Raw genomic sequence first — 16,813 nt, forward strand, 5'->3', positions numbered from 1 at the left:
CTTTTTTCTAGAGGTTGCAGAGAATATATTGGAGATGTCTTGACTTTTGTTTGTGGAGAATTTCTAGTCAATTCATCTTGTGTTTGAGGAAAGTGTCAAGATCTGGAGAAATTAGGAAAAGAGCTATAGAACTGACAGCTTTCTTACCATGGACCATATGGGTCCCAGAGAAGTGATGATGGTATCAGTAGAAGAATGAGGGTTACAGATGAGGAAGCTGGCTTATGCTCAGATAATTGGTCTTTCTTAAATATTTTTTTTTGTAATCAAGAATAGTTCTGTGTCTTTGGTGGGAGTACAGGGAAGCAACTGTGGTTGAAAAGTAAAAAGCAATAATATCTTTTCTTCATAAAAAGAAAATACTTTTTTTTTTCCTTTTCCTGGAGGCAGCTAGGGGATTCAGTGGATAGAGGCCTTGGACAGAAGGTAGGAAGACCTAAATTCAAACTTAGCCTGAGACATCTTGTAGTTGTGTGATTCTGGACAAAGTTGCTTAACCACTGTGTATCTCGTTTTCCTTATTTGTAAAATAGGGATGACAATGGTAGCTACCTCCCAGGGTTATTATGAGGATTAAATAAGATGATGAACAGTGCCTGACATATAGTAGGTGCTATTACAAATGCTTTTCCCTTCCCTCTGACCCAATCAGAATTGTTTCTGGATTGTTTTAAAAATAATAGAGTACATTGAGAAATCTGTGATCTAATGGATGGGAGCATATGTGCTTTTCTATGATCCACCTAGCAGCTGAGCCATGCCTTCTTATCTTGTAGAACTCTTCCCAGTCTTCTTATAAATTCTCAATAAGGGATCTGCTCAGTGTGGGATGGAAGAGGTAAGAAGATATAAGTAGCAGGAAAGTTCTATATTTCTTGACATTTCATGGAATTTCAGCTAAAGGGACCTCAGTGGTCATCTATAACACACAAATCCCCCAAATCCCCACTACAGCACACCAGATCAGTGCTCTTCTTGCCACTGCTGGAAAACCTCCAGGGAGGAAGAACCCACTATTACATGTTGGAGTAGATCCAATTGTTAAGAAGTTATACTTGATGTTACATCTAAAAATTTCCCCTTTACATCTTCTCCATATTGCTATTGGTTCTGCCCTCTGGGGCCAGACAAAATAAATTTAATCTCTCTTCCACATTCAAATTCTCCCTTTGACTCCATATTAGCTGTATGACCCTGATACTGTATATCACAATCTCTGAAGAATTCAAGCTAATGACCTGGAGAATATGGACAAGTGACCGCATCTTTATCCTTCCAGTACTCCAGGCCAGAGATGCCAATATCTGCCACTGGCAAACCCAAATTAAAATATAATTGAGAAATATTTAGCAAAATGAATAAAACATAATAGATCATAGATAATATTAATTTATGGTTTTCTAAGTCAATACACAGCCCAGATATCAGTTTCTCTTTGAGTTGGACTAAAGCCCTAGGCAGCAAGAAAGGATAACCTGCTCTCTTAAGGGAGTTTCCTCATGTGGGACTTCTCTATATCAATGAAATCACAGATCTAATTATTCAACCTGTCACTAATATCATGGCAGCTTTTGAAGTACTTAAAGACAGCTATCATATTTGTCCCAATTCCTCCATCCCCTGAACCTTCTCTTTTCCAGACTAATTATCCCTAATTACTTCAACCTGTCTTCATATGACATGGTTTTAAGGTTCTTCCTTATCCTAGTCTCTCCCTTTCAAATACTCTCTAGCTAATCCATGTGTTTCCTCAAATGTGGCCCCAAAACTGGACACTTTCCTTCAGGTGGGGGTCTGACCAAGCAGAGGAGAACTGAGCTAGGGCTTCCTTATTTGGGGAAATGGCCCAAGATGGCATTAGCTCTGCCGGACAGCCCATAGGCAGTCTGTTGTTCATCCTTCACTCTCACCACACGATCAACCTGCATTGTTTACTGTAATAAATCTCTCTGATGACATCCTTTGTTTGCTGCTTTTCTTCTACATCATTATTTGCTGGGAGTAGATGATAGGTTCTATCCTCTCTGTGTTGGTTCTATCCTCTCTGTGTCTACACTGTCCTTTTGGGTGATCCACAACTTGAATTTTTCAGAGATGGTGACTCATAGCCAAGTAGAATCAGTGACTGAAATAAAGCATTTCCACTTCTTCTACAAGTATATTTTCCCTTTTTCCCAAGAATGTAATTTGGGACAACCTCAGGAATCTTTGAGTGACTCTATAGCTTGCTAAAAACACTTTATGTTTGAAAAATTCCATTTTGGGGGATATACAAAATGTGAAATTTCTTGGCTGAGATGATACCATATGGACTAAATGCCATGTGAACAGGAGGGGTGTTGTAAGTGCAAAGAATGTCCCCATCAGTAGCATCAGTGGGAGCTATTCATTGGGCAGCTGCTCTGGTCAAGGCACTGTGGCCAGCACTGGACTGTTTAGGAGAAGATCCGGCACTCTGCAAACTACTTATTAGATGAGACATGAAAAGATAAGTACTAATGCAATGAACAAATGGATTAATGAATGAAAAGTCATTTATTATGGATTTACAATGTGCCAGGAACTAAGAATACAAATAGAAAAGGAAGATAGCCCCTCTTAATCAAGAAGTTCAACTTTCAAAGCAGATGTCATGTCCCAGTGGTTCTAAGCATGCAGCTACAGGGCAGATGGCAAGGCCCACAATCCTTAAAGTGCACTGGCACAATGCACAGTAACAGCAAAGTTGCAATGATGACCAACTGGGAAAGCCATGGCTGTTCTGATCAATATAATGATCCATGACAATTCCAAAGGACTTATGATGAAAAAATGCTATCCAGCAGGGAACTCATGAACTTTCAGTACAAATTAAAGTACATTTTCTCACTTACTTTATTTTTCTTGCTTTTTTTATTGTAAATATGGCTAATATGGAAATTTGTTTTGCATAATTTCAAATGTGTAATTGATATATTGCTTACCTTCTTAGTAGCTGGGAGAAGGGCTAGGAGGGAAGGAGAGAATTTGAAACTCAAAATTTAAAAAGAAATTAATGTTTAAAATAAATAAGAAATAATTTTTTAAAAATCCTATTTTTAAAGTGCACAGGTATGTCAGATAGCAATGATTGGGAGTATAAAGGGCAAAATGACTGTCTTTCTGGTAGATAGTATCCAGGTCAGAAACTCTGTATTGTTAGGGTACAGATAATGGAATTGTGGGCAGCCTGAAATGTCTGCCTCCCACTAGTCCACCTGAGTGGTGATAATCTGAGTAGTGAGCAGACAAGCATAGTAGGGAGGGAGATGGAGAATTATTAGCTGGTGCTTTGGTCCAGATTAATAGTATAGACAATAAATGCTTTAAGATTTGAAAAGATGTGGATATCATTTTAGTATAGATCAATAGATTGGAACACAAGGTTTTGCAAGGGTTAATGTTGAAAACTTACCCATGCATGTCTTTTGTATATATAAAACTTTAATAAAAAAAGAGAAAAGCATAAAAAAAGAAAAAAAAGTATAGATCAGTAGAAGAAGTATCATAGAGAGGTTGGGAGTCAAGTTGGGCTTAAAAAAGTAAGGATTATGGAGGAGGAAAAGGCATTCTTGGCAGGAACAAAGGCACAGAGGCAGTACTATTTCATAATATGTTCAATGAACAATAAAGATACTAGTTTAACTAGAATGAATGGGTTTGTAAAGAGGAAGGATAGAGGGGCTCAAGTCAAAATGAAGACCTAGTGAAGCTTGTTCAAGATAGACAGCATAGTAAAGTGAAAAGAACAATAAATTTGGAGTTCAAAGTCCTGATTTCAAATCCCAGTTCTATCTCTTACTAGCTGTCAGTTATTCGACTTCTCCAAGATTCAGATTCCTCATCTGCAAAAAGGAATAATTTGACTCAAGGTTTTCAAGTGAATTTAGTGTTTGTTTGTTTTACAAAAAAAGCATTAAGAATGAAGGACTTGTCAAAAGTATCAGATGTTGGTGAGAGGTCAAAGAGAGAGAAGACTGACAAAAACTTGTTCATTTTGGTGGTAAGAATGAGCTGGAGAAGTAAATGGCCAACCGCTCCAATATCTCTGTCAAGAAACCAGAAAATGGGCTCATGAAGAGTAGGACTATAGTGAAAACTGCCTGAACAAATTGCCTGATCCTTTCATTATGGGTTGGGAAGAAAATACAGATTGTATGTTTTTCTTTGCTACTGACATTCTGTAAAGTGTCCTACACTTGGACTTATTGAAGTTCTGCCTCTTCCACATCCTATTTGTTTGACCTGAGAAAAGTCATTTTGACTCTCAGTGTCCTACAGACTCTCAAAAGATGATGAGTTGTACAACTATTGTTGAACTGAATTGATAAAAGGAGTTCCCTTAAAGGAAGTTTTCTATACCAGTAAAATCATAGACTTGGGTGAAAAGTAGACAGTGGTCACAGAATACTCTCATATCAAAAGTCATCAGGTCCAATGCCCATTGAAATCTTCCTGCTACATTGGTGGCTTTAGTTTCCTTTAGGATTTTCAAAATGGCAGCCTCCAAGGCTCTACTGTTAGTGTTGGCGTTGTCCATTGGTAATCTGGAGATTTGCCATCATGCTCTTGAGCATTTACAAAGCCCAGTGGCTAAATTGGCTAAACTTCATTGATCACACGTGCTAATCAATTTCTTTTGAGGATTCAGGAAGCATTTATTTGGCACTCACTGTGTGCAAAGCATGGCTAAGCAGTAGGGATAAAAAGATAAAAGTGCAAACATAGTCTCTGCCTTCATGTAGCTTACATTCTAACAGGAAAGATAGTAGGTAATAAAGAGGTGCATAAAAGACACAGAGCTGGTGGAAGGCCATCATTTAGTGAGGGATTAGTCCAAACCAAAGCATTCAAATGTCCCACAATTTTTTAGTTTCTTGGCCATGAACAAAATGGTTCTTAAAAGACCCTTCCTTGGGCAGCTGCTTTATTTCTTTTTCCTTTCTCTTTCCCAACAGGACCTTCTGAAGAGATGTTACTCTGCAAAGGCATCTTACCTCTTCCAACAAGATAAGTTCTATGATGTCAGCTATGACACAGGAGACAAGTCGATCCAATGTAGCCGCCGGCCTGATGCATTCAAGTTCTGGATGACCTGGAAGGCTCTGGGGACGCTGGGTCTTGAAGAAAGAGTGAACCGGGCTCTTGCATTAGCGAGGTATGCACATGTGCACATTGATATGAGTGCTGATATCACAGATTGTAATATGGGCATATAATCAAGGATGCAGTAAGGCAGAGAGGCCTCCTTTGGCTAAACGAGTAGAATTCCAGATATGGAGCCTGAAAGCCCTGAACTTAAATCCTTCCCCATATAGGTAGTAAGTGTTAAGGCATTTAACCACTCTGTGTCTCAGTTTCTCCTTCTGTAAAATGAGATCTTTAACTTAGTGACCTCTAAGTTCTAAAGCTATGATTCAATGAACTCCAAAAATCTGGGTCTTCAAAAGTTCTGGTCACTTTTAAACTCTCCATTACTTGCCACTGACTCTACTGCTGGTGCCAGCCAGTTCCTCTCTCTGTCTCTCTGACTCTCTCCTTCTCAATTTTTTTGTCTTTCTCTCTGTCTCTTCCTCCCTCCCTTCATCTTTTTCTGTTTCTTTCTTTTTGTGTGTCTTTCTGTCTCAGTTTCTCTCTATATCTCTCTCCTGCTCTTCCTCCTCTTCTTCCTTCTCCTCCTCCTCCTGTTCCTGCTGATGCCCCGCCTTCTCTTCTTCCTCTCCTCCTCCTCCTTCTTTCTTCTTCTTTCTCTCTCTCAGTTACTTACTAGCTGTGTGATCCCAAGCAAGTCACTTAGTCTCAATGTGCCTCAGTTTCTTCAACTATAAAAATGGGGTCATGCCACCTACCTTTAAGGGTTGTGATGAGGATAAAATGATATAACATAAAGTGTTTTGCAAACTTTAAAGTATTATACAAATGCCAGCTATGATAATAATATGATATAATTAATGTAGTATGATAGCTATTATTATACCATGCTGCCCTAATTTCCTTCTGTTAAAATACAGTTTTCTGAGAATTTAAATGACTGGACCCAATATAAAATACACTTCAGTGTCTGATCCGTTATTAATCTATTTCAAAACTTTGAAGATGGCCCTTCTTGACAGAAGGACTGTCCAATGAGATATCCCAGTCAATGGTCATAAAAGTTTTCAATGAGAACAGACTGTGGGAAAGCATGTTTTAAGAGTTTCAAGGAGGCCATTTTCCTTATGTGTTTGAATTTATCTTTTCTGGAACATCACTCACATGGGGGTTTTAAAATGTGAAATAATCCTTCAGACCAAGCTGTGTCCCTATGGGAACAACATTTAGGATGAATGCTTCTGATAATTTGGGAGGGATTCTGAAAATCTCTCTGTATCAAGGAATACTGATTACTGACCAGATATGCCATGCTGATACTATATTCTAGCCTGTTGTAAAAAAAAAATCCTAGAAATTATGGTAAATGATTTTTCCCATCCTGTCTTAGGGGATTCAAATATAGATGAGGTTGACACTGCAGTGTGGTAGCACTAGATTGGAAGTCATGTACTTTACTTCACTACTGGCTGCTGTGTGGTTTTGAACAAATCACTTCCCATAATCTGGTTCTCAATTTCCTTATCTGTAAAATGAGGGAATTGGTCTATATAAGCCTTATGGGATTTTCCAATGCTATCTTTAATGATCCTGCACTTTTTTTCTTGAATACTTTTGATTGAATGGGTAGTGCCTCAGCTACTTAGAAATACATATATAACGATAATATTTATCTTGAAGTTCACATCTGTCTCAGATTGGCTTTATTGTTTTCAGTCAATATATATGCAGATTTTCTGCTGGAGGTTAAATCTGATGTATATATACATAGCTGAACTTCTAAATATACATACATACATATACATATACACAGGTAGAGATGGATAAATTCTTCCAACCATTATTTCATTGGTGTAGATTTTCTGGTAAAGAAGCCCCTCTGATAATTCATATTAGCAACCTACTTTATACTTACATAGTATAGTGTGATGGATAGAGTATTATATGAGGAAAAACTGAGTTCAAATTTTGCTACAGACATTTATTGGCTGTATGACTCTGGGCAGGTTTATTCTCTTCAGCAATAAAATAGTGATAATAATAGCACTTACTTCACCTGGCTGTTGTCAGAATCCAGATGATAATATCTAAAGTGTTTTGCACATCTCAAAGTGTTATACTTGCTGTCCCCCAAAGTCTACACACAGTCCCATTCTATCTGCACAACAATTTAGGAATCATGAGAGTCAGGATTATTAATCCCATTTTACAGATGAGGAAAGTGAGCCATATGTCACTTAGAAGAAGAGCTAGGACCAGTCTTCAGGTTTTTCTGATTCCTTGCCCAGGACCCCTCTCTCTTGCCCCCACGTATTTCAGTAAGTGCAGCTGTGGACTCTGTGACCGATATACCAATACTTGAAAAAGAATCTCCCTCTTTCCAAATGCAAATTATAGCCAGCTACCTACCTTAACCTTTCATACAACTGACATCTGACCCGTCATCCTTAACATGGGCCAAAGGCATACCATGGCCCTCTGCTGGTGCCCAGGGCCAACCCACACGAGCTCTTTTTTAGGAGTTTCACTTCACAGGGACATTAAATTACCAAGTGTTGGAAGATACGCCGGAGAGCTCTTCCTTTTAGTATTTTGCTTTTATTTTTAAGCTGCTCAGAAAGTTCACGGAACCCCCTCCCAAGGAAGCTATAGTCCCTTCTTCATTCTGGGGCCATCTTTTCTTGTATGCGTTTGCACATGTGGCCAAGTGGGTTATTCCTTTGGGGGAAAGGCATTCTTAATCAATTGAAACTGCTGCCTGATGGTAGTTAAAAGTAATTTCCTTCCAGCATATTGGCCCAAGGTAAGTGAGTTCCCAGGATACAGAATAGAGAGATCCACATTTTTGATAGTGAGGATTTACCTGGGCTCATTTCTAAGTGAAAGTGACATTGTTTCTTCAAGAAGCAGAATTGCCTTACCCAGGCAGCGTCTCAAGGATAAGGCATATTCCATGCGGTGATCTCTTAGCGGCTTCAGTGGGCATTAGCAGCATCGTGTCATGAGCTGTCAGTTTCCCTGGGCACTGCGCCAGCCTCCTTAACTGCTTGACCAGCTGTGTCTCCTTTCTTCCTGATAGGTTATAGTGGGGATTATGTGGATGCCATAGTGATAATGTTTCAATGTTACTGAATTTAGACTTGGCTTAATTTAGGAATAGCATCTTGACCTTAAGAATTAAGGAACACATTTCTTTCCACTGGCAAAGTTTTGTGATACTTGCATTATAGGGTTTTTTTTCTGTATATATTGTTCCTAAAGGACAATCTTGTGGTTCTAGGTAAAATCAGGAGTGCTCAACCTGAGATCTGTGAATATTTTGTGATGACTGTATTTAGTGCTTTGCTTCCTTTTTCATTTGTAATTTCTTTGTAATAAAATTGCTTTTATTTTAAACACTCACAAACATTGTTCTGAGAAGGGTTCACAAGCTTCACCAGACAACCAAGGGGATCAATAAAACAAAACAGATTAAGATCCCTTGGACTAGACTGATCTACCCAAGAGGTAAATCATATATAAATTCTAGCTACTCATTACTATGTAGCTTTCAACCTATTCCTGTTGATTCCTAATACTGAGGCTATCCCTTAGCCCTTAGGCTACACTGATAGGTTCAAGATCATAAAATTAAAAGAAAAAGGAACTGGAAGATCATTTAACCAGTTCTCACAGAGTCTGTGTACAATGAGCTTTGCTAGTTGGTTGGTTAATTGGTTGTTATTGTACATTCTTGAAAATGACATCACTATGTTAGTCAAGACTGACTGTGACTTATCAGGCAAATATGAGTTTGGAATGCTCTACCATAGGTCCTTCATAGGTCAGGTCCTTATGAACATTTGGAGTGGACTCTGTAATTTTATGCATTTTTCAATGGAATCAGGTGAAACTCATGGATTATGGGCTCTTGTTGTTCAGTCATATTCCACAAAATTGGTTTTGGATTTTCTGGTAAAGAAGCCACCTTTAACAATGCATATTAGCAACCTATTCAGTTCTCATCAGTTATTTCTTTCAGCTGCTAATATCTTAAAATAATAACCCCAAAGCTACTGTCCATAAACCCCATAATCACAACAAACAATGGCTAGTGTGGCCAACAGATATATTTACATATGAATTCTACCAAACATTTAAAGAACAGTAAATTCCAATACTATGCAAACTATTTGGAAAAATAGGGAAAGAAGGAATCCTACCAAATTCATTTTATGACACAGATATGCTGCTGATATCTAAACCAAGTAGGGTCAAAACAGAGAAAAAATTATAGACTGATTTTCCTAATGGATAGTGATGCAAAAAATCTTAAATAAAACATTAGCAATAAGATTACAGAAAGTCATCCCCAGGATAATACACTATGACCAAGTAGGATTTATACCAGGAATGCAGGGCTGGTTCAGTGTTAGGAAAACTATTAGCATAATTAACTATATCAATAACCAAACTAACAGAAATCATATGATGATCTCAATAGATGCAGAAAAAGCATTTGACAAAATCCAACACCCATTCCTATTAAAAAAAACACTAGAGAATATAGGAATAAATTGAGTTTTCCTTAAATTGACTGATATATCATCTATTTAAAACCATCAGCAACTATCCTATGTAATGGGGATAAACTAGAACCATTCCCAATAAGATCAGGGGTGAAACAAGGTTACTCATTATCACCATTACTATTCAATATTGTATTAGAAATGTTAGCTTTGATAATAAGAGAGTGTGGCCAAGGGAAACTCAGACCTGAATCCCATTTCTGAAACTTACAAGGAGGAAAGATAGCAGCTGGTGACTTTGCATAGCCCTATCTCACTTACATCCAATTCACTTGCAATTCCTGTCATCACCTTCCAGATGTCATGATCCTTTTTGAGAATGAAGGAAAAATGGCAACAATCTGTGAACTCTGTGATGTTCAGTGAGTCATTTAACATCTGTTTACCTTAGTTTCCTCATCTGTAAAGGAGGGCATGATTTTATGGTCTTTGAGGTCTCAACTAACTCTTTATCTAAACCTATGATATGTAAAAGAAAAAAAGTAAGTTCCTATGAGGATCCAATGAAATAAGGCAGGTAAAATGTTTTACAAACATAGAAGTACTAGATATAATTCCCTCCCAGTATCATTCATTATCATCTCTGGGCTGCTTGGTGAGTACTGAAGTGGGGAATGCAAAGTAAAATTCTCCTATCAGGTATTAGATCCTCAGAGCTTGAAAATACATTAGAGACCACTGAGTCTGACCCTTTCATTTTACAGATGAGGGAACTGAAGCACAGCTAAGCCTTTATGACTTTACCTGCTTTCAGAGATGACAAATGTCAGAACCCAGGAACTAAAAATTAATGAAAAAAAAGATGTAATCTTTTCCCCCAAATTTATCAAATTCCAAATGATAGGACCATAGCTTTGGAACTGGAAGAGACCATTAACTTTACCCTCTCTCATTTTACAGATAAGGAAACTGAGATACAAATTGGTTAAGTGACTTGATCAGGATCATACAGCTAATAAGTATCTGAGATGAGATTTAAACCTGAGTCCTCCTTACTCAGAATTTACTCTCAAGCCCACTACTCATGATACTCTTTCCACTACATTATGTTTGCTCAGTTCTAATGGGGAAAACAATTCTGAACCTCACAGGTTGGAAAATACCACTTCTGTTTGACACAAGACAGAGAATTATACTTGCTGCATTTCAGCAGGGGAAGAAAAACAAAAGCATTTTGCCACGTTTGCAGCTACCCATTGGGAAGGCTGGCCTGCTGTGGTATGTCTCAGCAATCAGGCTAAATGGGTATTCGCCATGGGGTGATTTTTAAAGCGGTACACTGAAGAATCATGGGCATCAGTCTTCATAGCAACAACAAACAACTCAGCAGCTCTCCTCAGTGCTGACCCCTAGGGGCTCATTTATCTATTCCCTAGGCCCAAGATCTCCAACGAAGGAATGCATTCTGTTCACTCACAAGGAGACTGAGAGATTTATTGTTGCCAGGGAGAAAAAGGTTAAGTGGGAAATGATGTGGCTTTTGTAGTAAGGGCTATGTTTCTGTGACTGAGAAGAGGAGAAATCTAGAATAAATCACCCATGCTAAAGACACCTATACTCAGGTGGGTATCTGTGATGAATCATGCAAGTCCACATTTGCACTAAAATTTGCAGGCTAGGCTGAATACAGATGACAGATTTCAGAAGCCTGAAGTGGCTCAGTGAACCCAAGGGTATCCTTTAATAAAATGATGAAGACTAGTAAGGAGAGGGAAAGGGGAAAGAGGGACCCCAGTACTTGTGGTCAGACTTGGGGAGCCAAAGCATTGGGGAAAGGCAAGATCTTAAAGTGGCAGGAGAAGGTGAGAAACTGTAAAAGACTTATAAAACATCTGGAGGGAACCTTAAAGATCCTCTAAGTCAGGGTTCTTCATTTTTGGGGGTGCCATGGACTTCTCTATCAATCTGATGAAACATTCTCAGAATAATGTTTTAAAAGAATAAAGTAAAATACAAATGATTACAAAAGGAACTAAAAGTTAATGAAAATAAAGATGTAATCTTTTTACCCAAGGTCATCAGCTCCTTAAAATGTATCCATTAATCTGTGGATCACAGTTTAAGAGATTTTAGTTTATCCTGTTATTTTATAGATATGAGAAGTAAAGTAATATCTGCATGGCAAGCAATAGAGCACAGATTTGATCCCAATATTACTGCCCATTTGGGAATGAGTCTCCAGGATCTCCTTTTATCAGTCGATCAATACTAAATGCCAGCTGACCCTGAAAGCGATTGAAGACAGGGCAAGGTTATTCCATTCTGCCACTGAATATTACAGCTGAAAAAGAATTTGGGACCCATGACTTTTACAGAGTTGTGGTGAGATTAGAAGATTTATGATTATAAATGTGTGGAGACACAGGAGATGCTTGGCTAGTTTATGGGTAGCATTGGGTGGCTTCTTAGTAGACAATATTAAAGTTTAGAGGTCAGGACAATGCCCCCAGATTGGGTAATATAGAGTGGTAATCTCAATAATCTGTCAGGCTTCTTCTGGTTCTGAAAATATGATTCTATGATCTAAGATCCTATGACTTGGAAGAGTCTTACTACATTTAATTTGCTAATTCTTATCTTCAAGTCCATTTATCTCACTTGCCCCTCCTCATCTAGAGATGAATGATTTTCTTGCTTATTCTGGACAAAATTTCTACCTTCTCACTCACCTTCCAAGAAATCCAAGAATTATTTGAGTTTCTGGAATAACGTGTCTGTCCATTGATGAGGCATTCTCACATAGTGGATAGAGACCTAGATATATAATCAGCAACACCTGTATTCAAATCCCATTTTATACATAAGCTGTTTGACATTGGGCAAGTCACTTAACATCTCTGAGCCTCAGTTACTTTATCTGCCAAATGAGATAGTCAGTATCAATAGCCTCCAAGAACTTTTATAACTCTAAATCAAAGATTATATGTTCAGAACGGTGATTACAATAATATTCTGGGCCTGAAATACTCCTGGCTTTGGAGTTTCCCTTTCTGAGGCAGTTGTGTTTTTTAATTACAGGTACCTTGTGGAGGAAATTAAGAAAAGGGAAGGATTCCGACTGCTTTTAGAGGTAAGTCAACATAGGCTTGTTTTGTTAGTGATTTTTGTCAATCAACAGGGATAAAGGTGGCCATTTTCTCTTCTGTTACTCTTTGCTGGAGTTATAGCTGGTGGAAATCAATCATTAGCTTAATTCAGAGAGTCCATTATGTTAATTTACTCTATTACTGAATACTTTTCCTCTGTAGGATCTACTGAGAACACACGCATGCTTTTAAGCAACGGAAATCAAAGTGGTCGCCAATAATTAACCCAGGATTCTGCAGAATAAATTATGACATTATTATATACAAATTGCTTATTGACTCCACGGACTATTCAGACTATAAAAATATGTAAAATCTGTTAGGATGCAATTCCTTAAAGGAATGGGAAAAGATTCTTATTCCTCTGTTTGCTTTTTAAAGGAGTGAACTACTTTTCTTTCCCATCCTATCAGATTTGAGCTACAACAAAATGGAGATTCTTTTGTCCATGAAGTTTAAAAAATGAGTGACACAGTATTTTTTGGGTTTTAACATAGGGGGGCAGCTGGGAATAACTTCTGATCTTGGGGTCAGAAGCCCTGTATTGGGAGTTCTGACTTTTCCAATAACTCATCATCCCTTCCAACCTCAGTTTCCAGATCTGCAAAATAGTAGCAACCACAAGTTGCTGGGTGGAAAGCATTACAATGTGATACTGTAAGCGCCTCCCAGCATAGAATCTCCCTCTGTTGATAGTGGTATGAGTGCTGATATTTGGCGTCGGAAAACATGAGTTTCAATTCTGATTCTGGTATTTACTATTTATCTGACCTTGAGTCAGTCAGTTAAACTCTTGGGACTTAGTTTCTTCCACTATAAAATGGAGGAGCCAAACTAGATGGTCCCTTCCAGCTGTAAGTCTGTGAGTCTCTAATCCAGATCAGCAATTTTTCTATGATCAGTAGACTTAGAAAATTGCCCAGAAGTCTGAACAGCAATAGCTGCAATGACAACAAGAGCCACAAGAAATTAAATGACATGATGACTTATGTACTCTTACAAAGCTAGGATGTGACAGAGGCAATCTCTTCCTCCCTCAGAATCAGGATTAGAAATAGGATTTATCTACTATCTTGTCCTGTCTCTCAGATGTTACAATAATAATGTATATCACAATAGCAATAATAAATTGAGAACATACATTTTGAAAATGTCTGATGGAACATAAGCTCTTTGAAGGCAGGACAGCTTTATTTCATTTTGTATGTCCCATATCCAGTGGTTGCTAGAGCTGAATCCTCCAGGCTTGTGAGACATCATTGCTAAATTTTCAATGGGTGCATTTCCACCTCATAAGTTTTCCAGCCCTACAAATCAAGGACTGATTTGTTGAATATCTAAGATTACTAAAATGATAGAGAAAATGTTACTGATGCAGATTATACTTAAAAAATGTGTGATGGGTACTTGTCATATTTTTCAGAGAACAGATTGTTAAAAAACCTTTTACTAGCACACCCCTTCCTTTACCTAGCATGACATAAAGCAATAAAGTAGTTGTCAGATTCAGTGGAACTAAAGATTAGACTTCTAGCTTGGCCCTCTAATACTTATGGGAAATTTTACTGCTTCATTGGTATCCACGATTTATCAAGAAGTCTCTTCCATGTATTAGGTAGATTTTCACTGAAAGGCTGTGAGAGGGCATGGAGAGCACAATCCTTCCTTGCATGGTTAGAATAATTTTTTTCTGCATTTTTCTATAGTAAAGTGGATGGATAATGTGAACGGTTCCCTTTTCTCTGGAAAATGCATTTGATGTAATGGAAAATTGTTTTTCTTAAGAAAAAGGCTAATAGCAGTAATCGTCACTGTTTTCTAGGTTGTAGTTAAGGCTCTAAGGCTGACAATGTCAAGAGAAATATTGAAAACACTGTATGGAGCTGCTCTCAATGTGGAAAGCAGAGTACTTGAAATTTTTTTCTTACTTTTTCTTTCCTTCTTTCTTCTTCTTCTTCTTCTTTTTTTACTGTCAGAAGCAAGAATAATACATATTATCTTGACAGCAAAGGAAGTTACCATTTCAAAGGAAGTGCTCATTATTTTCAGGCACCTGAAAATCACATCTTTAATTTTTTTTTTTGGTATTCAATTTGAGATTCTGAGCAGATATATCTTGTTAGGTGTTTTTGTTCTTACATTATTAGTCCCAGGCTTCTTTTCCAGCTCATGGGAGAACCCTGTTTCTTTCCATTTGGATTTCCTTTCTCTCCATGTTTCTGTATTGGCAGGAGTAACCCAGTAGAATGTGAAGTTATTCAAAGCCAGGAAAAACTTCCATTTTCGTATGAGCTCCCAACAAGATACAGTAGTACCTGGCACACCATCATTTTTATCATCCCCATCCCCATCATCATCATAACCATCATCTTCATCACTATCAATCATCATTACCATAGGTTTCATAAAGCACTTTAATGTTGGTGAAGTGCTTTACAATTATTGTCTCATTGGCTCCCCACAACCACTCTGTAAGGGAGGGACTATTATTAACCATATTTTTCAGATTGGGAAATTGAGATTTAGAGAAATGAAGTACATAGGTAATCAGAGGATGAGTCCACGATTTGAATTCAGGTCCATTACTTGATGTACTGCACCACTTAGATACTTTTAGATATATAATAAGCACCAATAAACACTTGGTTAATTGAGATTTTATTTTGTTGTTGTTTAGTAGTCTCAGTTGTAACTGAATCTTTGAAATGTCATTTTGGGGTTTTCCTGGAACAGATTCTGGAGTGGTTGGCCATTTCGTTTTCTAGCTTATTTTATAAATGAGGAAAGTGAGACAAAAACACTTAAGTGACTTGCTTAGGTCACACAGCCAGTAAGACTTTGAGGCTGAATTCGAACCCAGTTCTTTCTGACTCCAAGTCAAATGCTCTATTTATTGTATCACCTTGATGATTTCAAGACACAGTTTATACAGATGTAAAAAAAAATGTTGTCTCTTTTAATACAATGTTAGCTCTTTGAGAGCAAGGACTATTTCATTTTTATCTTTAATTATTAGCACAGTTCCTGGGACAGAGTAGGTGCTTAATAAATGCATGTTGAATTAAACTAGTACCTTTTAGTTAGAATGGCCTTAAATAGCATCTCTATAGTCAGAAGTAAGAGGATGTATAAGACAGATACTGGCTTTGGAATCAGAAGAATGGTTTTCAGTTTTGCCTTAAGCTCATATTTCAGTACGTGATCTGGACAAATCACTTTGCCTCCCACTAGGAAAAAGAGAATTGATAATACCTGTCAACCCCATACAGCAATGTCCTTCAAGGGCTCAAATAAGGTGAGGTACATGAAGCCTTCTACAAATCTAAGAGTGCCATAAAGTAACAGTTGTAATGATGATGAAACTAAATACCAAGTACCAAAGTCACTTTAAGAAGAGGTGGGGCTCTCTGTAACTTGACCTCTAGATCTCTGATCTGTCCTTCCAGGTTCCCTATACCGTTAGCCCATTCATCAGTTAGGTGGGCTAATGAGAATGGACTGATAAGGACCAATTTGTGGACTGGGTCTTATTTTTATACTTCTGTTTCAATTCCCTTCAAGTCAATTCAGCATTTATTAAATATCTCCTTGATGTGTACCACTGTTCTGGGTGTTGGTAGTGGTATAAAGTTCAGATAAGACCAAGTGTCTGCCCTTAGGTGCTTCAAAGTCTAATGTGCGATAAGGCAAAAAAGATAATGAGCGATGGTAATAAGTTACGATCATAAATGTCTTAGTTGTAGAATATGGCACAACAACAACAACAACAAAAGAATATGGTGCAATGTGGGGTCTCAATTTTGATTCTGTTCCTTCCCAGCCATTGATCACTCACTTTGGCTATTGGATTCCTATGATCTCTGGATTCTTAAGATCTTGCATCTCTAGACCTGATCTCATCCTGCCATTATGGACTTTTGACAGCTGTCTTGTGACCCACTGATTGGCCCTGGCCACCTCATTGTCCCCATTTATAGTACTTCAGATAGCGCTATCCTTTCCCACCAGTGGAGAATCAATGATCTATTCTAACCTTATCATTCCTTCTAA

The 16,813-nt window shown here is 37.8% G+C and overlaps 1 protein-coding gene across 1 annotated transcript in view; it reads left to right on the top strand.

The window, feature by feature from the left end:
* GADL1 (glutamate decarboxylase like 1) overlaps nt 1-16,813 on the top strand; it is a 205,905-nt gene that overhangs the window by 104,541 nt on the left and 84,551 nt on the right. The window contains exons 12-13 of the mRNA XM_051961454.1: nt 4,977-5,176; nt 12,696-12,747. Of these exons, the coding sequence (XP_051817414.1) occupies nt 4,977-5,176; nt 12,696-12,747 (252 nt within the window). The remainder of the gene's footprint in view (nt 1-4,976; nt 5,177-12,695; nt 12,748-16,813) is intronic.

This window comes from Antechinus flavipes, chromosome 5 (genome assembly GCF_016432865.1).
Source record: "Antechinus flavipes isolate AdamAnt ecotype Samford, QLD, Australia chromosome 5, AdamAnt_v2, whole genome shotgun sequence".
Classification (NCBI taxonomy): domain Eukaryota; kingdom Metazoa; phylum Chordata; class Mammalia; order Dasyuromorphia; family Dasyuridae; genus Antechinus; species Antechinus flavipes.